Source organism: Metarhizium album (genome assembly GCF_000804445.1).
Source record: "Metarhizium album ARSEF 1941 chromosome Unknown scaffold_10, whole genome shotgun sequence".
NCBI classification, from domain to species: domain Eukaryota; kingdom Fungi; phylum Ascomycota; class Sordariomycetes; order Hypocreales; family Clavicipitaceae; genus Metarhizium; species Metarhizium album.
The window spans coordinates 984267-1009876 of record NW_024467584.1 but is presented as its reverse complement, the minus strand read 5'-3'; the positions used below and the strand labels follow the sequence as shown (position 1 = coordinate 1009876).

The 25610-nt window shown below is 51.7% G+C and overlaps 9 protein-coding genes across 9 annotated transcripts; 5 read left to right on the top strand and 4 right to left on the bottom strand.

Moving 5' to 3' along the window:
• Window positions 1-1495: 1495 nt before the first annotated feature.
• Window positions 1496-3233, top strand: MAM_04733 (Sugar transporter family protein; the record flags this gene model as incomplete). Its single annotated transcript, XM_040823531.1, has 3 exons — window positions 1496-1586; window positions 1714-2891; window positions 2955-3233. The coding sequence occupies 3 exons, from the start codon at window positions 1496-1498 to the stop codon at window positions 3231-3233; spliced, it is 1548 nt and encodes a 515-aa protein (XP_040678784.1).
• Window positions 3234-4383: 1150 nt separating this feature from the next.
• Window positions 4384-5564, top strand: MAM_04732 (Aldose 1-epimerase family protein; the record flags this gene model as incomplete). The annotated part of the gene is made up of 3 exons (XM_040823530.1): window positions 4384-4641; window positions 4774-5085; window positions 5184-5564. 3 exons carry the CDS (start codon window positions 4384-4386, stop codon window positions 5562-5564), a joined length of 951 nt encoding a protein of 316 aa, XP_040678783.1.
• A 511-nt stretch (window positions 5565-6075) lies between these two features.
• MAM_04731 (phospho-2-dehydro-3-deoxyheptonate aldolase) lies at window positions 6076-7601 on the bottom strand (the record flags this gene model as incomplete). Its single annotated transcript, XM_040823529.1, has 2 exons — window positions 6076-7048; window positions 7135-7601. 2 exons carry the CDS (start codon window positions 7599-7601, stop codon window positions 6076-6078), a joined length of 1440 nt encoding a protein of 479 aa, XP_040678782.1.
• A 455-nt stretch (window positions 7602-8056) lies between these two features.
• Window positions 8057-8572, top strand: MAM_04730 (uncharacterized protein; the record flags this gene model as incomplete). Its single annotated transcript, XM_040823528.1, has 1 exon — window positions 8057-8572. The coding sequence occupies one exon, from the start codon at window positions 8057-8059 to the stop codon at window positions 8570-8572; it is 516 nt and encodes a 171-aa protein (XP_040678781.1).
• A 658-nt stretch (window positions 8573-9230) lies between these two features.
• Window positions 9231-12748, bottom strand: MAM_04729 (brct domain containing protein; the record flags this gene model as incomplete). Its single annotated transcript, XM_040823527.1, has 2 exons — window positions 9231-9780; window positions 9855-12748. 2 exons carry the CDS (start codon window positions 12746-12748, stop codon window positions 9231-9233), a joined length of 3444 nt encoding a protein of 1147 aa, XP_040678780.1.
• An 835-nt stretch (window positions 12749-13583) lies between these two features.
• On the bottom strand, window positions 13584-15465 carry MAM_04728 (uncharacterized protein; the record flags this gene model as incomplete). Its single annotated transcript, XM_040823526.1, has 3 exons — window positions 13584-14160; window positions 14212-14861; window positions 14923-15465. 3 exons carry the CDS (start codon window positions 15463-15465, stop codon window positions 13584-13586), a joined length of 1770 nt encoding a protein of 589 aa, XP_040678779.1.
• A 2545-nt stretch (window positions 15466-18010) lies between these two features.
• MAM_04727 (Phosphoribosylglycinamide synthetase) lies at window positions 18011-20362 on the top strand (the record flags this gene model as incomplete). Its single annotated transcript, XM_040823525.1, has 1 exon — window positions 18011-20362. The coding sequence occupies one exon, from the start codon at window positions 18011-18013 to the stop codon at window positions 20360-20362; it is 2352 nt and encodes a 783-aa protein (XP_040678778.1).
• Window positions 20363-20671: 309 nt separating this feature from the next.
• On the bottom strand, window positions 20672-22441 carry MAM_04726 (capsular associated protein; the record flags this gene model as incomplete). The annotated part of the gene is made up of 1 exon (XM_040823524.1): window positions 20672-22441. The coding sequence occupies one exon, from the start codon at window positions 22439-22441 to the stop codon at window positions 20672-20674; it is 1770 nt and encodes a 589-aa protein (XP_040678777.1).
• Window positions 22442-24706: 2265 nt separating this feature from the next.
• On the top strand, window positions 24707-25591 carry MAM_04725 (palmitoyltransferase pfa4; the record flags this gene model as incomplete). Its single annotated transcript, XM_040823523.1, has 1 exon — window positions 24707-25591. One exon carries the CDS (start codon window positions 24707-24709, stop codon window positions 25589-25591), a length of 885 nt encoding a protein of 294 aa, XP_040678776.1.
• Between the last annotated feature and the right edge of the window lie 19 nt (window positions 25592-25610).

The window sequence follows — 25610 nt, the reverse complement described above, 5'->3', positions numbered from 1 at the left end:
ACTCTCTATAAAGTTTAAAAAGTATTTATTTATTATAGTAAAATAAAGTTTATAGTATATTAAGAACTAGCTTTATAAGCTACTATATATAAGTATTACTAGTATTAACTATAAACTTAAGAAGAGAAAAGAGAGAAAAAAGAAGCTTTCTATTCTCTCTTTTTCTTCTATTATATATATATAGGTTTAATATGCATTTAAAGTATACTTAATAAGGCACTAATATAGTGCCTTATACCTACTTAAGCCTAAAGCTCAAGTTTATTACACTAGATAGGTAATTAAGCAGTTAGAATAACTAGAAAATTCAGCTTAATAGTAAATATATTAAGTAAAAACACTAGAAATTATATTTTTAAGCAATTTAGAGCTAGCTAGCGCAGCGCTATTAAGAAATTTATATAAATTATATAAGCACCTTTTTAATTAATTAAGGGCATTTTGCTGCTATATATTTGTACTAAGAATGTACTGTGGCGTATAGCAGCAGGGCCGCTAGACTAAAAACAGGGCGTGGTGGGGTATTAAGCGCCCCGAGCAAAAATGGTGAGCGCCCCGAGCAATTAACGTCATGGCAGCCTCCCCCGTTTGCACGTCTTCATTGTCCATCCACCTCGCTGAGGAAGGACGTCGCAAGCTCAGCGCTAGGGCAGGCAAAGAAGGTTATCGACTACGGTTTCACATGCCACACGAAGGGCCTGGGTGCACCCTCACCTTGAACAACCGATAACGACTAGTACATCCTGCACCGGCTGTGTATCTGGTCATGCGAGAAGACCCTGGCAAAAAGACTACTACCTACGGACTACTCTAAAGAACGGGACAAGGGCGTGTCAAGCGACTTTCGACGGACGGGCCTTGGCCACGTTTTGGTGGCTTTTCCCGGAGATCCGACTTGTTCACCCAGCGAATCGGACCTTGTAATGGTGGCAACCAGGCACGCCCGACGCCAGTGTGCGCTTCTAGAAACTGCGAGCCTATCGCTGGACAAGAGTCAAGTCACCCCCCTCATATTCAAACTTGCGCCTTTGTCTCTCGGCTTCTCTGACCGGCTTACCTGACGAGTGCGGGCCGAATGAATTTGAGGGCCTCAAGGGCTGGTGGAGGTGGAACATCGCCATGGAGCTATGTGGAGGCCCCTGCTTTGACCAACATCGTACGGACTACTCCGTAAACTCGTCGTCCCTTGTTGTCATGTCTTGTGTGTCTGCGCGTCTGTTGCGATGTGCGACGTTCCCACATCCATCCCAAGGCCAAATGCAACTTGACTTGATCAATCTCCCATGTCTCTCTTTTACGTTGCATCCTGATTTGCTTCTTCCTTCCAGCCTCAACACCCCGTTTCTGTGCTGTGACTCGTGAGCGTGGCCCGAGGGATCGGCAACAAGGCTCCATCCAGTACTGTCAAGAAAGACTCAAGAGAACGCGGACAATCCCGAGGCCTGTTTACAGTTATCCCGTATCGAACCGTGAGAGCCTTCTTCCCTCACCCGTCATGGTGAAGAAGTTCTTTGGCCTCTCCGGCCAGGCACTTAACTGGGCCATTGGAGCAGTAGCAGGATGTGACTTCCTGCTCTTTGGTTACGGTAGGCGTCATGATTTCTGATTTCTGACTTCTTTCCACTCTCTGCGTACCTTGGTCTTGCGACTTGTACCGATCCCGAGTTGCGCAATTTTGCGGGCACTGGGTCAAAAGACTGATTGATTCTGCAGACCAAGGGGTCATGGGTGGCATTCTCACGCTTCCCATCTTCCTCGAACAGTTCCCAGACATCAACGATAGTGCGGATGGTCTCACAGACGCGGAGAAAGCCAGCAGATCGACGTACCAGGGCATTGCTGTCGCTTCATACAACCTGGGCTGTTTTATCGGGGCCATCATCACCATCTTCATTGGTAATCCTCTTGGTCGCAGACGCATGATCTTCCTCGGCACTGCCATCATGGTTGTTGGGGCGGCCCTTCAAGCCTCTGCTTTCACTCTCGAGCATTTCATCATTGGGCGTATCATCACTGGACTAGGAAATGGTGGAAATACCTCCACCGTGCCCATGTGGCAATCTGAGACTTGCTCAGCCCACAAACGTGGTAAACTTGTCATGATTGAAGGTGCACTCATCACCGGCGGTATCATGATTTCATATTGGGTGGACCTCGGCCTTTCCTTCGCGCCCGGCTCTGTTGCGTGGCGTTTCCCTCTGGCCTTCCAGATTGTCTTTTGTGTTTTCATTCTGGCATTTGTGCTCGGCTTGCCCGAGTCTCCTCGGTGGCTCATCCTCAAGGGCCGTGACGCTGAAGCTCGGGAAGTCATTGCCTCCATCGCCGAGGTCGAGAACGACGACGGTTACGTCGAGCGGGAGTTTCGCGCCATCAAGGAAACCGTGGCAGAGATGAGCAAGGGCAGCTTCGCCGATTGCTTCGCTCGCGACAATAACCGCACCCTGCACCGCACCATCATCGCCTACGTCAACCAGATGTTCCAGCAGATTTCTGGAATCAATCTCATCACGTACTATGCCGCTGCTATTTACCATCGTCTCGGCATGTCTCCCTTCCTGTCTCGTCTTCTGGCTGCTTTGAACGGCACCGAGTACTTCATTGCCTCGTGGCCGGCTGTCTTCCTCGTCGAACGCGTCGGTCGCCGGAAGCTCATGCTGTTCGGTGCTGCTGGTCAGGCCGCCACCATGGCTATCCTCGCAGGTGTAGGTTCGCAGGAAAACAATCAAGCTTGCCAAATTGCAGGCATTGCGTTCCTTTTTGTTTTCAATACCTTCTTTGCATTTGGCTGGCTCGGCATGACCTGGCTGTACCCGGCCGAGATTACTCCCCTGCGGACACGTGCCCCGGCCAACGCGTTGTCCACGTCTTCTAATTGGATTTTCAACTTCATGGTGGGTGCAGTAACATTTCTATAAGCATGCAGCAAAGATGTGCTGACTTTCGTAAAACTACAGGTTGTCATGATCACCCCTGTCTCCTTTACCAACATCAAATACAACACATACACCATCTTCGCCATCATCAATGCCATCATGGTTCCTTCCGTATATTTCTTCTTCCCCGAAACCGCGTACCGATCTCTGGAAGAAATGGACACCATTTTCCAGAAAGTAAAGGGTTGGAGGGGTGCCTTTACAGTCGTACACCAAGCCGAAGTTGAGCCCCGGCGCTACGGCAAACACGGAGAACTTCTCATCAATGTTGATGAGACGGGCGAGAAAAGCAACGAGTAGTATCGCAACGGCAGCTATATCGAATCGACCACTGACCCGACCTTGATGAAGGCATGTTTGCCAACAACGAAGAAGGAGACTCGACGCCGCGGCTAGTAAACAGCTTTCGTTCTGTGGCCCCGGCCGTGGCTTTTCTGGAGCCAGATTAGCTCTCATTTGATAACAAGAAAAGCGGAAACGGAGGGAGAATCTGAATTTCCAACGTTTTTTGTTTTCGCCCAATGTCGAAGATGGGAAACCCGACCAATCCCCCGGACCGTCTGCAATGCCTCCGGGGCGGGATGTTCTTTGCCCTTTGCCTATATACATACCCAGCTGCGGAATGCTTGATTCTGTAAACTCGGTCCATCACCTTGCTGCGCCGGCACGCCGATTTGCATTGGGAGTTGGATTGGATACGAAGACTTGTTCAATTTGATTGTTTGTGAAACGGATGGGCGGGATCTGTTTGGGAGCATCAGACTAGACAAAACAACGACTTGCTAGCTGGACCAACTCATGTTGGTCCATTCCAGAGCTGCGTCCTTTTAAGCCGCACTCCATGGAAGTAGATGCGGCAAGCGTGTCGTCAATTCTGCTTCTACTATAACTACGCAGCTATAGCGTGCATGGCTTTGGTGACCACCTCAAACGGACTAATTACCCCGCTACGGGGTACGCATCCGTCCATCCATGATCCATCCACCTCCCTCTCCTCCACCTGGGGTTCGTCGGCCCTCTCGTCCGCCCCTCCTGCACCAGCTTCTTTCTCCCTCATATCAAGAGCAAGCCCTGCCGCCCTGATCATTCACCTCGCCATCGACTCATTCTCCCCCTGTTCTCGAGACCCATCTTTAGCGCTTGTGAGATGCCCTTGCCTTGCGGTCTCTATTCCATACCTCGGTCCTTGATATCTTGCTAAAGCCAGGCCTTCCACCAGTTCCAGATACCTCTTTGGACCGGGACGGCTCCCATAGCTCTCCCGCTTCCTGCGTCGCCCGCCTCTTGTAGTCGGGCTGATGGGCTCGCTGTTTGAACGACCGTATTGCATTTGACCAACCGAGTGCGGACGTGGGTCCATCATCCGTCGTTTCAATCCAAGGCTTTTGCTGCTGCCCGCTTCGACTGCGGACTCGACTTGCAGCCGATACATACCACAGACAACTTTGCAATGGTGGACAGACCAAACAAGCCGTCAGCTCTGGCTGCCACCCCAGGTCTATCCCCGCAGCCGCAGGTGACCATCTCGGATGGCAGCTCTCGTGTTTCAGCTGTCCTTTCCACAGGGGAGAGCGTCGAAGTCCTGCTCTTCGGCGCTACTGTCCTCAGCTGGAAAGATGCCGGTGGTAGTGAAAAGTTGTGGTTGAGCAAGGATACGAAGCTGGACGGGTCGAAAGGTGTTCGCGGGGGTATCCCTTTGGTGTTTCCGGTATTCCCCCCCATTGCAATAGTCACCGCCTCCCTTTCTTTTCTTTTCTTTTCTCTTCTTTTTCCTTTGGCGTGATTGAACGCTTCGCAAATTTAGAGTGACAAGGAAATCTAACGCGCGAATCGTGGCTAGTTATTCGGCCCTGCTAGTTCCAATCATGAAGCAACTTCAAAATTGCCTCAGCACGGGTTCGCTAGAACGGCTCGGTGGGAGTTTCTGGGCAAATCCACCAGCGAGGGCTCCAGCTCCAGCGTAAAGCTTGACTTTGGTCTCTCGTCTGATGGCCTGGCCGAATCTGTCAAGGCCCTTTGGCCCTACAAGTTTGGTTTACTATACAGCGTCACCTTGGACCGTGAAAGTCTGAATACGACCCTGGTCATAACCAATGATGGCCAAGAATCTTTCGATTGCCAGATGCTGCTGCACACGTATTTTAACGTCAAGGTGTGTAAGGAAACCTCCCACAATGCCGACCACTTCTGGGCCTCTTCAAGTATGGCTTTTTTCTTCTTGGAGCTAATATCAGGGTGCCTGTCTCGTAGGATATCTCTACAGTCCAAATCACTGGGCTGGAAGACTCCAAGTACGTTGACAAGGTAGATGGCGCCAAGATCAAGACGGAAGTTTCGTCGCCGGTGGCAGTCTCCGGTGAAATGGACCGTGTTTACACCCCGGCCAAGGGTCCCCAACATCCAATTGTCATTTCTGATTTCGGCCGCCCCAGCTTTCGCATAGTCAGAGATAATCTTGAGCAAGTCGTTGTGTGGAATCCCTGGAGCGAGAAGGCCCAGGGAATGTCCGACTTCACTCCCATGGACGGCTATAAGAACATGGTGTGTGTCGAAGCAGGGAGCGTCGATGGCTGGCAGAAGTTGGACAAGGGCGATGCCTTTGAAGGCGCCCAAATTATTTATATCTTGTAACAACACGCTTTCGAACACCTGGACTGTTGATCCTTGGGCGGAGTGGCGTTAGTGATTGGCTTGCATCACCACCTCCTGCCACCTTGGCTGTGATGCCGCAGGATTACTGTTCAGACAACTACTAGACGACTTGATGTACGCATCATGTGTGCGTCATTGGGCAGCATATCAAATACAGCATCCGTGTGACTGCGAGCATCGCGGTTGGTGTACAAAGTATGAGAGCTGTTCAAATCTTCTCTTCCTATAGAAGCAAGAATTCCCTTTCGCAAATGCATATGCTGCTGTCATTGCCAGTAACCAAGCGACCAAATAACCCCCCTTTATTTAAAAATGGTCATTTCCAGATCCAATTGTCTCTTTTCTTGTCCTCGGGAGACTTTCTTGTCTTTCCCTGAACGGGGCTAGAATCTTTTGAGAATATCACATCGATTATATATAATGCATGACATCTCGTCCCGCAGCTGGCGACTAGTTGCAAGTCGTGCTCTGATCCGTTTCCGCTCTAGCCTCAAGCATCATTTTTCTGTTCCTGTGAGAAGTGATCGGCAACTAGGAAGGCAAGCTCAAGCGCTTGTTTTTCGTTGAGTCTAGGATCGCAGAAAGAAGTGTAGTTGGTGGATAGGTCGTCCTCCTCGAGACCTTCACTGCCCCCCAGGCACTCTGTGACAGCGTCGCCGGTAAGCTCGAGATGAACACCGCCGAGGTAGCTGCCCTGCTCCTTATGGATGCGAAGCGATGCCTGAAGTTCTTTGTAAACATCGTTGAAACGGCGCGTCTTGATGCCGGAGGGCGTGGAGAGGGTGTTGCCGTGCATGGGGTCGCATTGCCAGACAACGCATCGGCGGTACTCGGAGTCCTCGACTGCACGAATGTGTTTTGGCAGCAGGTCTCCCACCTTGCTTGCGCCATAACGGGTAATCAGAGTGATTTTGCCGGGCTCACAGTCGGGATTGAGTGTTCGCAACAGGTCTAGGAGATCGGAGGTTGGCGTGGTAGGACCAACTTTGACGCCAATGGGGTTGGCGATGCCGCGGAAGAACTCGACGTGAGCATGGTCGAGCTGTCGGGTTCTATCTCCGATCCAAATGAAGTGTGCAGAAGTATCGTAGTAGGCTTGTTGCGTCTTGGGCTTGCCCTGATCCGTGGGCAGGGGTGGTGATGGTGCTCTGCTGCTGGGAGGAGCAGCTGGACGAGCGGGCGGCGACTCCAGCAGGCGTGTTAGAGGTTCCTCGTACTCTAGCAAGAGTCCCTCGTGACTGGTGAAGAGCTCGACAGTGTGTAGCTCGTCGGGACGAGAATTGATGACTTGCAAGAAACGGAGTGTCTGCTGAATGCTGCCGGCGATGGATGAGTACTTCTCCTTCAGGACAGGATCCCGTACGTGACCCAAGCCCCAGTCCAGGGGACGGTGAAGGTCTGCAATTCCCGACGCAATGGAGGCACGGATGTAGTTGAGGGTAGCGGCAGAGTTATAATAGGCTCTAGGAATCGAATTAGCAAGAGCAAAAGCCGCCGCTCCGTATCACTTCGTTGACGGCACGTGCTTTCAGGAAACGGCCTAGCTTACTTGATCAGACGGTTGGGGTCGATTTCTCTCTCATGGACGTGATAGCCATTCAGAATATCGCCCCTGAAGCTCGGGATCTCGCGGCCCTGGTACATTTCGGTTGGACTTGAACGAGGCTTGGCATACTGGCCAGCCATTCGGCCGATGCGGACAACGCGTTTGTTGGTGCCCCAGATGAGAACGACGCTCATCTGCAGAAGCAGCTTGATCTTGGACTCGATGGCGCCCTGCTCGCAATAGTCGAAAAGCTCGGCGCAGTCACCTCCCTGCAGGAGGAAGGCCTTGCCGTGAGCAACATCTCTGAGGTGAGCCTTGAGAGCGAGGATCTCGTTGGGGTGAACCAGCGGCGGCATGCGTGAGAGCTCTTGGACGGCATTGGCTAGCTTCTCCGGCTCAGGATAACTTGGAGCCTGCTTGATGGGCTTGGAGCGCCATGTTGACGGAGCCCAGGCGGGTTGAGCGGCCATTGGGGGAGGTTTCTTTCTTCTTGACGATGACGGCTCGTTGACTCTCGATGGAAAGGGCCGAGTCGGGGACCTTGAGAGCAGGCTCGTACGTCTGGTGTGTATGGATACTATACGAAATATGAAATATAATCTTTTGCTCAGTCTCGAGCGGCAGATTTCGCGCCGGAATCCGGCTGTGAGTCACCCAATTAGGGCAATAAGCTGATGCCCTCTGCAACACTCTCCACGTATGGAGACGATGCGGCGATGCGACGCACAAATCTGCACGGCAGCAATGGAACGAAATGTGCAGGCTTTCGCCCCAACGCGGCCGGCTGCGTAACTTGTTGCAGTCGAGTCAGAAACGTGGTCATAATGTTGCGTCCGAAAGTCGTTGGCTGCAGATTTCGGACAATATAATACAATAAATCCCTGCTCCCCACTTGGGCCTTCTCGGGCGCGGGCATTGACGAATCATGAGCCTCGCCAGCCGACAATCTGCCTGGATTAGTCATGCCAATCCCACCTTTTCTGCCCGTCGTCGCCAACACGCGCCGGAATCCATCACGCACCAAGGCAACAAAGGCAAGCAATACCAGCCCGTCGCAACCAAAATGGCCGAGCCACAGCCCCGAAATATCCACGAGGGCGCAACAATCGCCGATGTCGAAGAAGAGCTCCAATCCACCGCCAAGTCTGCCGAGGACCGCAAGGCCGCCTCTGCCCTCGCCAGTCTCGACGCCGCCGGCAACGACGACGCAGCGGGCAGAGATGTCGATCAGGAAGCTGTCAACAAGGCCATGAAGAGCCTTGGCGGTGCGAAGTCCGCACCAGCCACCGCGTCCGCCCTCGCCAAGAGCGTCAAGGTAGATGCTGCCGACCTGGGCCTGCTAATGCATGAGTTGGAGCTGTCGAAACAAAAGGCCACCGAGCTACTGAAGGCACATGACGGGGACGCCCTCAAGGCAATGCGGGCTTGGATCAAGGCCTAAGCCATGAAACGAAGCGCTTCTCCCTCCCGCGCCATTGGCGTCGACTGCTTGGCCTGCTCAAGGTCCTTGCCAACCGCTTCAAGCAGAGGGGAAGCAGTGCAAGGAGTATTCAAGGGACGTGACCGAGTCAAGCAGCAACTTAATGGTCGGCGCTCTGCAGCCCACAGCCGGCCAAAGAAACGGCATTATCAAAGGAAATTACGCCCCTCGAAATCAAAGTTGTACGTGTTTGTCATTGATGGCATATTCTTCTTCGCCATCCCTTAGCAAATACCGCCTAGCAGACATGTCCTTCAAGATTGAACATGTATCTTGATGCGTCACAACACTGCCTAGGTACGTAAATTGTGCAAGAGCCGCGGCATGTTTTGCTCCCGGACCAGGTTGATAGTTTTTATGTATGTATATACAGGTGGCGGGCTTGCTTCTCAAGCACGACCCCATACCGAATTTACTCTTAAACGCCGCGTTCGAATATGTACTCTAATCCAAGCCGAGGTCAATCTGAAGCTCCGAAAATAAGTGTACCCGGCCGTGTCTGGACTGTTGCAAGTCGTCCTGATGTAGGAGCGCCATGCCCCCAATGTCTGGGTGAGACGTACGTACATAGCTTGTTCCCGCCAGTACTTTGTCATCTCGACATGATGAATCCAACGCTCTACCCCCAGGTCTTGGCCAGTGGACTGCCAATTTTTGGCGCAAACTGGAGGCTCTTGCGTCTTGCTGCCATGAGCCTCAACATTACCTGTTCGTCCTTCCCATGGCTCAGGATCCCCTCTCCCAACTCCCGATATTTGCCCTCTTTCGGAGGGCAAGTTCTTGTCAGAAAGCTTTGCCTCGACGGCGACGCGATGCCTGATGGGACTTCCGTAGTTGGCGTTTCGGGCAGCTCGGCTGCGTATTTTGCAATTGCCTCGGGAGCCGGCGTCTTGGGAACGGGAGTGAGCAATGCGCACGACCAGTCCAGGTCCCCGTCCTCCGAGTCGCCCTGATCAGAGGGCGTGCGTATCCACATGGTGCTTTCTCTTCGGTTTCGAGGTGTACTCGAGACCTTTGTCGGTTGATTCAGACAAGACACTATTGTGCCATTAAGATTGGCAATTGCTTTGGGTTCCATGCTTTTGCGACGCCTAGCACCTCCACGAGGAATGAACGACGTGTCAATATAATAAGGAGATTCTTCAAGCCATTCATTCTCACGCTCGCAGCTGTGTCGTTGGGTTAGTAACTACAATGACCAGTATAGCCTTTCCATGTATTTAGTCAAATTCAAGCCACTTACTCTAGAACCCAGCTAACGCCGACGCAGTGGACGATCCCGTTGGTTTCCCGAACCTTCTCCATGGTGCGTTTGCCGCCGTCCTTGAATACAACGTGAGTGATCCCAACTTTGCTTGACGATGCGCCTTCAACGTTGAGAGGGCTGCCGGGAGTCCAGTTCCAAGTCTTGACACATTTGGCGCCCATTTGGCTCAAAAGCTCGATGAAAATGCCACTGGCATCTGCACCTTCCATAGTATGCACATCAACAAACACCACGGCACCGCGAAGCAGTCCTGGTTTGACATCTCGACAAGGGGTTTTCCCAGGCGTGCCGACGCCTAGCCACAGATCCCCTTTGGCAGGGGTTGAGAGAGAATCATGAGCAGGAAGTATGGACGCGCGTCTCTTTCCTTTTGGGGTGGGAGAACATGAGATAACTGCGGCGCTCCGAGGCACCTGACCAGCACTATTCGCACTAAAGCTCCGTTTCTTAGACGGGCTTGGTTCCGAATCATCTGCTGGCTTCAATGGGACTTTAGTCGTCGTAAAGTAAGGTCTCTTTTGCTGTGAAGGCCGCATAGGTGTGACAGGCGCAACATATCTTCTGGAAGGAAGAACCGTGTCGTCTGGAAACTGGTTCTCATCGCCGTATTCCTGGCTAGCTTCTGAGAGTGCTTCATCTGCCTGTTGATTTTCGCGGCCATCATCCACATTCTGGTGCATGAGCGACATGTTATTAGCTTCTGCAGCAAGAGCAATATCCTCATTTGTCATGATAATGTCCTCCATGCAAACATCATCCGGAGTTCCCTCTGACTGAGGATGCTGGCGAGGAGACTCTAACTCAGCATGAACCAGGATTTCGTCTTCAAAAAATCTGCTCTTCGTGGGCGAAGTCCCTGCTTCCAATGCCACCTCCGGCGATGCAGTAGACGAAGGAAATTGGTCGTTCTGTATATCTCGAGCGGTAAAGAAGTGATCCATGGCCACTTTGGTGGGACTGGTCGATGTCCAAGCACCAAGCTTCTCAGTCAAGGACGTCAAACCAAGGGTAGACCTTCGTGAGTCCTTTTGAGCCGTGTGAGTACTTTCTCTCCTATTCGTAAACATACGATCCGAGCAACTATGCTGTGCTGGGAGCTGCTTCAAGGGAGACAAATCATCCTCAGACTCAAAATCGGACGCAAAATCGCGGCACGCATCAAGAACACTACCTCGAAGCTGAAACATCGTTCCTCGTTTTGTCGCTGGCGTTACTGCAATGGCCACATTATTGGTCTGAGCCTCGGACGTGTGGCATTGTCTCGCGTCTTTCCCTCCTGGAGCCATCGCATCTTCTTCGCTGATCTCATTACTAGTGTCACTTGGTTCTGTGACTGCCTGGTCGTCACGACTAGCTTCATAGCTGTCAGCCTCTGCGAACTCGTCTGAAGCGCGACGGCCGGTCAGGCAGAGTTCTTCATCATGATCTTCACCCTCGGTATCATCTTGCTTTACCAGAAGGTCAGCGTGGCGTGGCAGTACCGCAGACATTCGACCTGGAAACAGGTCACTGTCAGGCTGGCTAGTGAAAGGGTCGTAGCCGATGTTACCAGTCTCTCCATTCTGAAGCTCTTCAGCGAGAAGGAGCTGCGAAGGCAAGCCAGTACTACTGGCGTTTGAGCTCGAAGCAACGATGGGTTGCATCCTGGGAGTCCTGTTTAATGCGGCATTCCTACCGTTTAATTCCTCGTTGACCGGCCTCAAACCAGGCATGGCTCGCTTGGCTGGAGATTGAAACAGTGAGCTTTTCAGAGACAGCTGACCGTGAAGCGGCGTCCCAGCCGTCATTGACGGAAGCTTGAAGCCTTTGATTGGCGACGAAGGCCTCCTAGCAGGGGACTGGAGGAGAGAAGACTGATTCTGATCGTGATCGTCCCCAGAGGGAAGAGCCCGGGGCTTCAAAAGTGATCCGAGTAATTGAACTTTGCCACCCGGTCTTTTCGCCGGCGATATCAACGAATCCTTCGAAAGAGATGTAGGTGGCCGTCTTGGCGGTGATCCCAAATTACTTACTTCAGAAGGCGCAACGGCCTCTGCCATATGCGTAATTGTATTGTCTTGCTGTTGGTATGTAGCGGTAGATGATTTCTTATTGATGGGCGCATGTATTGACGGCTTGGCGGGGCTCCTTATCACAGCTCTTAGTTGGTCATCTCCAGCCAGCTCATCATCTGAGCATTCTCTGTCCCGCGAGACTGGCATCTGGGTCACTTTCTTGGGACTCAACGGCTTCTTGGTGCCGGCCTCGGAAGCTTGGGAAGAGGGCTTTGGTTGCGAGTTTGACATTGTGGCAGCTCCACGTCGAGTAGGCCGGCCTCGCAGGCCTCCAATGCTGCTCGAAGCCTTGGCCTTTGATGAGAGACTGAGATTTTCCTTCCCTGCTCCTTCAAATTTTACGCTTTTTTTCGCTGTGACTCTAGATCCTTCTTGAGTCGTTTTGGTATCCGTTCCAGCGCGAGTTCGCGTCGATCTCTTGGCCACTGGTTGCGGCTCTTGGAGAGGAGTCTTTCTTGGGCGGCCGCGAAGTCGAGATGAGCTAACGTGATTATTCGCTGGATCCGCCGTGGCTGTTCTGGAGCCTCCTCTACACGCCACTGCGTTTATTGAAGAAGTCGTGCCGGCCGCAGTGCTGCTTTCTTCGTCGTCGGTGGCCTTTCTGAGTCCCGTTCTCGTGGTCCTTTGGGCAACAGACACTCCAATCGCGTCGTCGCCTTCGTCATTCTCATCAGATCTGGTCTTTCTCTTCGCAGCAGTACTTTTGGTGCATGCTGTCGCTTTAGAAAGCGATCGGGCTTTAGCAGCTGCGGTAACAATCTTGGTTGACTTGACAGCGGCCTGGCTTGCTTTGGCGGCTGCTCGAGCTCGCGTCATTCTTTTCGGAGGGGAGTCCATTGCCACTGTTCGTTCTATATTATCTGTACAGGTGTTCTGGGGATAGTGAAGAAGCACAGAATTGACGCAACCTTCACATGGCGTCTTTGTGCCCCAAGCGAAGGTGGTATGCATGGGATGGGAGCGCAGTATTTGTTGTCGCTGCGGTGAGCTCCCGTGTTGAGCTCCAGTTGCTCGGCAACAGCAGGATCCATTATGTGGGGAACAGGATCACCGGCGACCGCCCTTCCGTGTGCAATTGTCACCTTAGTCGCTGACGGGTATATTTCATCTAATTCCAGGAAACAAGTTATCATGAACGTCGCAATGTGTCTCTTTATCTTTTGGCTATGGCCACCGACGACCCGCATAGGCTTCATTTGTTCATGAGACAAACAATAGTTTGCCTGTATGAAAACTATATACTAGTACAGAACTCGTGCAGCTCTTAAAAGTGCAAGATTCTCAAGACGCGTTCTCTCTGAAAGTTAAAAATTATTGTTACGAAGAGTATTAATATATTAGTCGCGCACTGATCCAAACAGGCAGGAAACACAGTGGACTCGAGCAAGTCAAGCCGTGTCAGCATCTCGCGATGCATCCATCATTTCATGAGCCATGGCGAAGCGCTGAACTCCCCACCGTAGTTTCTCTTTGGAATTGTAGCAGAAGGAGGGCAGGGGGAAAAAAAGGGAAAGCTCTTCGCGAGAGAGTCTACTTTAATGTTTGGCTCTTGATGTGCTGCGAATGGTACGCAGCCAAGGAAAACGGCAAGCCAATACCTGAATCCGCCGACCCTCGACCAGTCTTCTTTCTACCCAGGTCGAAAAGACCGTCAAAAAGGACCGTCAATCTTCACGTCTTCAACCCCGTCGGGCATCAGCCGGAGCCACTCGTTCCAACTTTCAATGTCAACATTGTCGTCAGTCAGCCGGATTGACAGATGGAGCTGCGGATTGCTTTCGTAGGAGAAACTGTTTCGTATCGGGCTGTGTTCATAGAGGGGAGAGAGAAACACCGATGGCAATCTTGAATTGCCAGACATCATGGTATGGAGAGGAACAGGAAACGTCGTGATTGTCTCGCGTTCGGGGGCGCTGTCCCGGACAATCTTGGGATAGTGTGACAATAGTAATGCATGCAGTTCTACCACGGACAGAGGTACAGATCGGGCAGCCCGAGCGCCCAAAAGCTCCGACAGGGCTCGCGTAAACGCACAACGGCCAAGAGAGGCAGCGTGATCTTCGGATGCTGAGGCTGCAAGGAGTTCCAAAACGCCCCTTCGCCGTACAATCTTGGAGGATGGATAGTAAGCAGCATCCATGATGATTAGCACATCTGCACAAGCCTCCTCCAATATTTGTTGCATGCCACTCCACCGGATTTTGGACGCTTTATCGTTGTCCCTCGAGCTGCGAACTGTTAGTATGGATACAGACATGGACCTTTAGGTCAGCACGTACCTGGTCAAAATCATTTCCCTGTTGCCATCGAGACATGTGTGTCCAGCGTAATAAACGATTTTCAAAACGTCGCGTTGGTCGCAATCTTCGGCAAAATCGTTCAGCCGGCGTGAAAGCCATCTCCATGAGCTCTTGGAACTATCTGAAGCAGATGGAATAGCGTGTATATGAAACGCATAGTGATAAGACCTGTCAAGCACATGGGCCAACTCTCGCACTGCATTCTGTACGGTGATGGCGTCGTCGTCGTCGTGCCAGAAGAGAAGCAATACCTGAACAGAGGTATACCTCCCGCGGTTGGCTGTGGATAGGATTCTTGGTACATTGTGCTGCAATTCATTCTTGAGGCTCTCAATTCCTGGCAAGGATAAAGACTTTTCCAGTCTTGGGCCAGACGGCAACGGGGTGCGAATTCGCGCCTCGCTCAATGGTGGTCGACCGGGCTGATGGTGTGCAGCTGGCGAAGAGTCTATATCCATTTCTTGGGCGTCGTGCGCGAGATTTTGTTGGAAAGCGCCTAGTGATGAAGCTAGGCTTAGTGGACGTCCTGCGCCCGTGGAAGGCGTCATGTCTTGAGTGCTGAGGCTCTGCGATCTGTGAAACCGATGTAACAAATCTTCCCAGGTCATGTTGTGGTGGCTGGGATGGCACTTGAGGCACTCAAATGATTAGCCAAAGAAAGCAGGAAAACATGATGTAGGAGATACCTACGGCAACCCGTCTTCGACGGCAGTCATGGCACGCCCCCAGCTTTCTGATCAAGGCGGCCCGCTCTCTGGATTGCTGTGACAAAGGTCCAGTCCTTCTCCTGCTGGGGCGTCGGATGTTGGAGACGTCGGAGCCGTCTTTGACTGAGAAGATGGACTGATGCAAACCAGGCGAGGTTTCGGCACTGTACGATGTGTTGTTGGTCTCGGCAGAGGCCGTGGTCGCCGTAGTGGCCGTGGTGGCCTGGGTCGAGATGGAAGACAAGGTATTCTTGCGCGGCGGAAGTGAGTCCGAGTGTATGGGATGAGACGGAGTCGGAGAGTACATGGTATGACGAGCCAAACTCTCATCGACCTTTGCTGGCGGCGACGTCGGCGAGGTGGATTTTAGTGTACCAGCAACAAGGTAACCGGGAGTTGGGGCGGCGGACTCGGCGAAATTGCAGCCGTCTTCTTCGCGAACTGTAACCAACGTTGAAGGGGATGGTGACGACGAGGTCTCCGCCGTAGCAGCTGTAGCATCGGCCAGGCTATGGACGGGATCCATCACGGAGAGGGACGGCAGTCGGAAGATACCGCTCTGCCATCATCATTGGCTTCGACAACGATGGAGGCGATGTCGTCGGAGACGGCGCAACTCGATATCGGCCGAGAACCTCTCATCCACGCACGATACAGCAATGAATCCCTTCTTGACCAACTTTTGGCTTTCATTCAAAGGGCCACGGAATGACGATCAGGGTGGAACTGGTCCCAATTTGGCGCTTGAAGTACTGAATTGAGCGTGTTATAAACCTTTTCCCCAGATTTTGTCGTGCGCCGCCGTTGGTCCTCGTGTAGCTTATCTTATGACGCCCTTGCTCGCTGCGTCGTTGTTTCTGATTTTCCGAATGCAGAACCGAAACTTGTAGCTTGATTTTTGATTTTTGATATGATTTAATTTGCTTTGATTTTCTGCGAGAGTTTCTCGGTATGATCAACAACGGTCAAATGAATTGAGCCTCCCGTGGCCTTTGGGTTGGTTATCTTTTTGTTGGAGACACAAGCGGTCGTTTGAAGTGACTTTTGAAGCCTTGAATTGAACCCAGGCCTCGCTGTGCTTCACTGGTCAATGGGCAGACCCCCACCACGGAAGGACCAATTAATGAGTGCTTGATTTACCCTGATGTCAGGTCCCTGGTAAGCTTCTTCTCAGTAAGCTGACGAGAGATAGCCGAGGGAGGAGGGGCAGCTCCAGTGGAGAATCCAGATTCCAGACGGCACCCGGGAGCTTGAGAGCCCCAAATGTTGCGCTGGTTGTCGATTTAACGTTATTCGGTCCTCAAGTACTTGACTTGGTCAGAGACCTGGAAAGGAGGGATGATCCAGATGTCTGTCCTCCCGTTCTCACCCGGTCGAATAGCAATACCCCAGACAAGCGACGTCGCAGCAATTTGCAAGGGGTGCTTGTCCGCATTCTCCTCTGCACTGGTCGGAGGGGTGCAATGCGCCGGCCGCAGACGCTGCTAGGTCTGTCCCTGACTTGTTGTTCAATGGTGGTTGTGTGATGTCCAGACTTTGACATACGGTCCGGTGCATGTGCAACAACATTCGAACCTTGGATGGAGGGCATTGATGAACGAAAGGTGAGCCGACAATACCTGGGCGTGGACACGACGGTTCATGTCAAATGTCAAAAATGCCAATGCCGAGCACCAAACGGCTGCGGCTGCGGCTGCGGCCGGAATCGATTTGATCACCCTAGTGCTGCCACCAGTTGACCCGCCAAACCGATGACCCAACAGCCAGGATCAGATGTACAGCCGATGCTGGTCCTACTTAGCTTACTACTTAAGTAAGTAAGCACTTGGTAAGTACCTATAAGTACTTAGTAGGGACTTAGTACTTTAGCCTGGCGCCCTGGCCCCTGGGTCAGAGGCACTCCGTGCTCCAATGCATTAAGCAACTTGAGTAGGTACCTAAGTAGGTACTTATAGCGGGTACTCAGTTAAGTAGGTACTTAGTAAGTACCTAGGTACCTAAATCTATGTGCCTCGTAGCTAGTACCGCGGCACTTCCGGGACGAGGTCCAATGTCAGGTAAGTACTTAAGCACTTACATACTCAAGTACTTGAGTAGCATTGATGACTCCGTCACCCCAGTCTGGAGGTTCAATGGGTTGAGAGTCATGTTATCAAGCACATGTCGTGTGCAATACCCTGTTTGACGGCCCGGTTGCCTCACCGAGGTCCGTGTTTGTAGCTGCACTACGGCCCCGTGAAATCTTCTTGCAAAGAACCAGGTCGTTCCCCAGAAAATTTGTAGCCTTCGAATTGTCCCCAAATGAAAGTCGTACAAGGCAGACGCGCGCGAGTTTGGGAAAGAGGAGCGAGCCCACGATCAAGACGGGCGATGTCATTGACGATCGAACTCTGGACGACATGCCCGAACCCTGCAAGCCGCATCAGCGTCCGTCGTGTAGTACGGCACAATGAGCGGTATAGGTCCGCCTGAGCTAAATATGACATTCTGACCACGTCCATGGGCCAAGTCATTACTTGTCTGTCCCAGCGATGAAGATACAATTGACTGGCTTGCATTTAGATTTCTGGAGAGGTGGCTTTGGTTCCACTAGCAAACGTCAAGCATGGGGCCTCTTTGGGCTATTGACGCATCCTTCGGCGCCAAAATTATACCAGTCAACTTCCGACATCGCGCTTCCCCGTCTGTGAAAGCAATTTTGTTTGTTCTTCTGTGGACCCACCCGACTACCTTTACGCGAAACCGCGGGGCATTTGTCTGTGGCTGAGTGTTAAGTGGAGGAGGGGCAACGTTGGAAAAAAAAAAAAAATGACACGCCGACGACGACCTCCAACAATGGCACAGAACCGTATTGACATTTACTAGCCAAGATACTGCGAACGTGACGGCGTAGCGCGGCAGCACACACGACCGAGGTCTGTCGTCAGCGTGTTGCGACTTACCTGGTCTGCTTGCCATCGGCGTATGACGGATTCTGGCTTCATCCCGCGAGACTGCCCTCTCGACTCAATTCGCACGAGCCATCCCACAACCGGCCCCTCTTGCTCGACGTCGCATTCGTACGAACCGAGATGGCTAGTGTTAGAGTTCTCCTTATTGGAAATGGTGGCCGCGAGCATGCTCTGGCGTGGAAGTTGAGCCAGTCTGCTCGGGTTGATACCATCTTCGCCGTCCCGGGCAACGGTGGCACTGCCTCGTGTGCAAAGGTTACGAATGTCACCTCGGTCTCGGCCGAAGACTTCCCTGGCCTCGTCACGTTTGCGCAGTCAAATGGAGTCAATTTAGTTGTTCCTGGCCCTGAAGCACCTCTTGTGGACGGCGTGGTGGATTTCTTCAAAAATGCCGGAATACCTTGTTTTGGTCCCTCCAAGGAGGCAGCCCGCCTGGAGGGAAGCAAGACCTACTCCAAGGACTTCATGAGGAAATACAATATACCAACAGCTGCATACGAGAACTTCTCCGACTATCAGAGCGCCGTCAAGTATATCGATAGCGTCCGTCACCAAGTTGTTATCAAGGCAACCGGTCTTGCTGCCGGCAAAGGAGTTATTTTGCCTCAATCAAAACAAGAGGCCAAGGATGCCTTGAAGCAGATCATGGTTGACAAGGCGTTTGGATCTGCGGGTGATGAGGTCGTTATTGAGGAACTCCTGGTAGGTGATGAGCTGAGCGTCCTCACCTTTTGCGACGGTTACACTATTCGATCATTGCCCTTGGCCCAGGACCACAAGCGCATTTTTGATGGCGACCAAGGCCCCAACACCGGAGGAATGGGTTGCTACGCGCCCACCAACATCGCCACCAAGGACTTGACGGAGCGAATTGACAAAGAAATTCTTGAGCCTACTATCTTGGGAATGCGGCGCGAGAAGCAGCCATTTCGTGGTGTACTGTTCACCGGCCTCATGGTCACCAGTTCGGGCCCCAAGGTCTTGGAATACAACGTGCGATTTGGCGACCCAGAGACCCAAACTGTCCTGCCTCTTCTCTCCGCTGACACAGATCTGGCGGAGATCATGCTTGCTTGTGTTGAAGGGTACCTCGACAACTGCCACTTGCAGGTTGAGGAGAAATTCAGCGCAACCATCGTTGTTGCTGCTGCTGGGTACCCTGGCTCTTATGCCAAGGGCAGTCCTATCACTGTTCTGCAACCACCGCAGGGCAGCACCATTTTCCACGCGGGAACCAAGGTGGATGGGAATCAGCTAAAGTCCTCTGGCGGTCGAGTGATTGCAATAAACTCCGTGGGCGAATCCCTCAGAGCAGCTGTGGATGCTTCGTATACCGCACTTGCATCAGGGGTCATCAGTTTTGAAGCCATGTTTTTCCGAAAGGACATTGCGCACCGTGCTTTTCGAAACCCAGCCAAGGAGGCCATGACTTATGCCCAAGCAGGTGTCGATATTCAGGCCGGCAATGATTTTGTCGAGAAAATCAGGAAGGCCGTGGCTAGTACGAAACGACCCGGCGCTGACGCAGAAATCGGTGGTTTCGGCGGCGAGCTTGATCTTTCACAATGCGGATACCCGAACGCACCGATTCTTGTCGGCGCTATTGATGGTGTTGGTACGAAGCTCATGATTGCCCAGGCCATGAGGAAGCACGATACTGTGGGTATTGATCTTGTTGCCATGAACGTAAACGACTTAATCGTTCAGGGAGCCACGCCGTTGATGTTCCTGGACTACTACGGCTGCAGCAAACTCGACCTGCCATCTGCCGCCGCCTTTGTTGAGGGCATTGCTCATGGCTGTCGCCAGGCTGGATGTGCTTTGGTGGGTGGTGAGACTGCTGAAATGCCCGGCATGTATCAGGGCGAAGATTACGATGCCGCAGGATGTGCAGTTGGCGCCGTCACCTCTACGAGCCGACTTCCTCAGCGACATGCCATGATTGAAGGCGATGTTCTCCTCGGTCTCGGGTCTGTCGGTGTCCATTCCAACGGCTTTTCTCTCGTGAGAAGGATAGTGCAGAACGCAGACTTGACGTATGGATCGCAAGCACCATGGGACAATTCCAAAACAGTTGGGGAATCCCTCTTGACCCCAACACGCATCTATGTCAAGAGCCTTTTGCCTGTTCTCGGCGACATCAAGGGTCTGGCGCACATCACCGGCGGCGGTCTCATCGAGAACGTCCCTCGTATGCTGCCAGATTCACTCGCTGCTGAAATCACCTATGGATCCTGGGACGTTCTGCCGGTATTCCAGTGGCTCAAACAGGCCGGGAACGTCGACCCCACTGAAATGTGCCGCACATTCAACTCGGGTATTGGTATGGTTATTGCTGTAGGTGCAAGCAAGGCCGACGCTGTGGCCCAAGCACTCTCCGCTGTTGAAAGTGTCTACAAGATAGGACGGCTGGTCCGCCGCGACCAGAGCCGATCCAGGTGTGAGGTCAAAAATCTCGAACTATGGTCATGATGAGTGGGGCGCAACGATCCTCGAAATCAAAATTTGAAAAATGATTGAAACGATTAAGTTGAAAACATCTCAACGCACGGTACAAGAATGGCGCTATTCTATAAAATGAAGTTACGGAAGCTACTAGAGTAGATGGGCGGGAGCGTGGCGCGTTTAAGTTCGTTGTAGTAAATAGACAGGCGTTTTCATTCAGACGCCTGAAATACTCGAGCTATCAGCTCTTCTCTACTGAACGTCCCTCTTCTCACTGTGTAATACAATACCATACTTTGCTCCGGAGAAGGAAGCTTTGCAATGATACGTTGCATACTATGATGTGCGCGACCATTCATCGCTTCGGAATTCGCCATTTGACTCTCTTCTGTACCCAATTTCACCTCTTCGATCGTCGATAAGCCTAGCCCATTCAAGCAACAGTCGAAATAGATATATCTCCCTGTCCTTCGCGCCAATTGCTTCGCTGGCCCAACGTTGGCCTTGACGTGCAATCCACTCTCCATCAGAAGAACGGCCTGTTAAATATGTATTGATACCGTTCATTTTGGCTTTGGTTGCAGTCCCTGTAAAGTAAAGTAATGTCGTGTGTAAGGCCTGATATCTGGGGTCTACAGGCACAAAATGCAGCCAAGGCGTGAGCCGCTCAGAGTACCAAGTCTTGAATATCGTTGAGATAAAGGGCAGACTGTGTGAGCGTAGCATGTTCAATGTCTTGGCTGGTGGTCCGTCGTCTTCATCAGTCAAAAGGACATAGCGGTACTGAAACGGATCTTCGGTCTGTGTGACTTCGCCATAAAAGGTTTTGATGACATCGCAGTGCTGACCTATACAAGCGGAGAAATCGTCTATACCGACGTTGAAGGACAGATCGCGATTAGCCTCCGGAACTGAAACAAATACCGACCTGAATTGATTATCCGCCCCTGGAACGGGGAGAATCATCGTTGTCCGGTCTTTGGCGTCCGCCTTGTTGATAAGGTGCAACAACCTCAACTTATGGCTTCCCCTTACCGCTTGTTCATTGATCATTTCTCCTCCAATTGCACTCCTCCAGAGTAGAGTGTCCTTGCGTTTCAAAAAGGGCTCTCCGTCATCCGTCCGGTCTTGTCGCGAGCTCGACAAGGGAATCAAGATATCTTGAAACCCTCCCATCTTAGATGGGCCAAATAGAGGAACGAGTTCTCTGATTGGTGCGGCGCTCAAGTCTGGCACTGAAAAGCTGTATAGATGATTAAGGTCCGGCTGAGAGCAAACGTCTAATAATTTCCCCCATTCGCTCATCAACTGGCCACGAGAATGATCCTTCACGCAGGCCGAACAGAATAGGCCCGTGTCCCAGTAAGGGCTTGTTTGAGCCCTGGACGTCGCAGGACATGCTTCAGTTTGCATTTGCCGGTAACGCCTTGCCTGAGTTTGAGGCGACGTTGTACTTTGAGCAGTCCGTTCCCTGGGTCTCAACCCGATCGTTTTGTTTGCGGCAGAAAAATGACTCTCCGACCTCTCGGACAGAGTTTTGGCCATCGAGTTCAGGTAACCTCGGCTCTGATATTGGGTATCTTTCCACAATGGAAGCACTCGTGGTGTCGGATTTAAGTTGACAGGCAGGATCATGTCAGGTAGATGTCTTGAGAACTTTTTAATCGTGTCGGCCAGCTCCCTCAGATCCATGCTCATGGATTCATGTCCTGCATCACTGACAGTGACATGTCCATTTTCCACAGTTATATTTCCCACGCCCGGGTTGGATAATGCCAACTGAACTCGTTTCCGAACTATTTCTGGCGATAGAGACCAGAACACATCCAAATCGCTGTCAATTTGCCGGAATTCATCTACAATCGACGAACCGGAAGCATATCGATACCAATCACCAAAATGGGGAGGTGGTAATCTGCCGCCATGGCGCTCTGAATATACTGTCACTGCCGTTGCAAGTTTCTTGCTCGTGGAGGCCTTCAAAAGCCAGCGGTCATGGATTATGCGGGCCTCGTAGATAAGGTCGTTTATGGGATGACGCTTTTCGAAGTGTTCGAGTGGGTATATGAATGTGAAACCTGTAGCGACAATGAGAAGCAGTGCCATGAACGAGACGAATAATATACGTCTGACGAGGATAACTGAGCGAATATCATGTGCATAAACGAAAAAACTCGAGCCAAAGGTTACGAGCCAAAGCGGCACAAGGCTTGCAGATCGTGATAGATGCATCCAATCTCCCAGGCTAAAAACATTCATGCTAGCACGCCAAGTTCCAAAAAGAAATGTTTTCACAGCCGTGGATACGACCGGCGACGTTTCACACGTCCAGATAGACAAACTGATAGTCATGATGGCAAGGGCAAAACTATCAGCTAGTACGTCAAGTCCCCGCACAAGCCCAAACCCCGGGTTGGTCAAGTTGCTTCCACCTAGCAAGCTGGAAGATAGCCACAGGACTGAGATAAAGAAGGATGAAGTGAGGAGAATGTTAGATAACATTCGCAGTCGCAACTTCAGAGTTCTCGTCCAGGTCAACACCCTCCACAGCATGATAATGATAACCGCATCAAGCAGAAGGCCAGCGTACTGCAGTAAAATAGTTCGCGAGCGACTATCCAGAGGCGGGAAACAAATGAAGGTCGACTTCACAATTTGATTAGCCGCGACATAAGTTCCAGCGGAAAATAATAGCGCTCCGGTTGTGAAGAGAGTGACGGCTGCTCTTGGACCGCTTAGCCAATCGCGGATGTCGTCGAGAACGCTGCGCCACGGGTCTTCTATGTCCTCTGTAACTGGAATAGTCCAGTCACGCCGCGTAATTACTATGTCATGCACAATAAGCAAAAGACAAAGCCATGACTGTGAACGTGACATCAGCGGAGATTTCAACATCTGGAAGTTGCTAAGCATTGCGGCACCTCAGTCCCCAGACGTAGCGTACAAAAGATGAATGAAGGACTTGGACCGTACCTCGATACCTGGTGTTGAGCATTGCTGCTTGTAGTTGACCCTGTTAAAAAGTTCCAGACGTATAACCACACAAGCTACCAAGGTTGGTACTGAATGGCGTCGTGGTCGAACAGGGGGTTGGAAACCAGGATGTGTCGAAGAATACCTTGATTCTGGGTTTGCTAGCAGGCCTGCCGGCCCATCCCTTGGAGAAAAAGTAAGTCTTCCATCGACTCCTGGGAGCCAATTCGAGCCATAGCTGGCACCAAGACAAATCAGGCCAGATAGAAAGACAACCAGTAGTAACCAGAGGCGAGGGTGATCTGGGAATGAATCGTCAGAACATGATGGCAGGTTATCATTACACATGCTGCGATATACATACCGGTCAGAGAGTAGCGCTGCAATGAATGACAAACATATGTGAATGAAACAACAGTGCTATCAAGCCGATGGGTTAACATGGTATACTACTCCGTAGTAGTGGTCCTTTTGGCGAGCGGCCCAAATCGGCAAAAAAAAAAAAAAAACAACTTACCACAAAGCCGAGAGCTCATGCACAACCGGCGGCACCATGGCGTGCTCTCTTTAGCAGACTGGAGTCTGTTCAAGGTACATTTCTTAAACGGCAGACGGTGTGCGCAGGTCATAAGATGCCGAAGTTGCCGTCCCAAGGAGTTCTGGCAACTTTGTCAGGGAGCCACAGGAACCGACTCTGGTGTGGTGGCTGTGCATAACTTGCCGTGGCAGTTTGTGCTTACGTAAGCCTAAGGATGAGCCCGTCGTCTAGGCTGTCCTAGCTGTCTTCCAAATGCCAAACCCAGCCATTAATTCAGAGCCAAACGAACAGAAGAAGAAAAAGAAATCAAAAGATTTGCTTCAGACGCCAAGTATCAGCACACCACGTTCTACGAAAGCCATAGACCCTTATTTCAGAGGATCATGTAACATAAGAAACCCTGACACTCTGCCAGACAAAGCCCCCGTCCCTGGATCACCATTACCATGGCAGGCCTGAATGACGCACCCATAGTGCAATCACTGGCAATCCCTTTTGTTTGTCTATTGGTAGTGTTTCTGGGATACTTTTCGCAATACTTGTTTCAGTATTCTTCGCTCGAACCCGGCCCCCCTTCATCCGGTGAAACCATCTTGTTCAACATTTCTCTGTCATCCCTATGGTTCACCTACTACAAGACTGTCACTGAAGATCCCGGTCGATATGTCTTTACGGACCAGGTGGTTGAGGTCGAGAGAAATTGGTGCAAGAAATGTTCAGCTCCAAAACCTGCCAGAGCTCACCATTGCCGACACTGTCGACGTTGCATCCCTAAAATGGACCACCATTGCCCTTGGACGGCAAACTGTGTTTCCATGACCACATTTCCGCATTTTTTGCGATTTCTGGTTTTCGCCAACATGTCGCTTTGGATACTCGGATACCTGCTCTGGCAACGATTCTTCGCTGTGTGGGAGTCGCGGCACTTGCCTGCCTATCTCGGCCCTACCTTGAACGCACTTATAGGCCTAGCTCTCACCTCACTCACATGCCTTTTCACCTCACTTGCTTTGGCCCTAATGATCGTCACGACGGTGAAAAGCTGGCTGTTCAATTGCACTATGATTGAGGGCTGGCAACTTGAGCGCCATGACGCAGTTATGCAACGGGGAGGCCAGGATCGGTGGGACATCAGTGGATCAGATGGAAAGAAAATCCGGGTTGAGAGGGTCGAGTTCCCATATGATTTGGGTTTCTTCGCCAATATGTCACAAGCTATGGGTTCCTCAAACTTCCTTTTGTGGTTCTTCCCTTTCTCTGGAAGTCCCAAAGTTGGCAAGGACGGAACGGGCTGCGGATGGTCTTGGGAAGAAAATGGATTCAATCGGAACGAAGGCCTGTGGCCACCGCCGGACCCGGAAAAGATTCGCAGGGAGAATAGAGAGTGGCCTGCAGGTCGCAGAGACCTTGAGGCAGAACTGAGAAATGCAGGAACCACGTCCCCAGAGGAGCAAAAACGCGCGTTCCAAGAACGCCAGTCGCAAGACCTGCAGAGGAGAAACCATTTGTTGGCAGAGCTAGAGGAGGTAGACGATTACGATTTGCTGAGTGGTGACAGTGATTGTAATGGCTACGGTCCTTATCGAGAGGTATATTGGAGAAACGCCGACGATGAGACGCTGCATGATTACGGCGTTGATGAGGATGCAGAATTCTGCGCCGCCCAAGCAACCAAAGAAGGTGATGATTCCCTTGCCGAACTCTTGCGTCGGCGAAATAATTTGCGCACTGAATGCGCCGATTAGACAAAAAGAGACTTGTGAT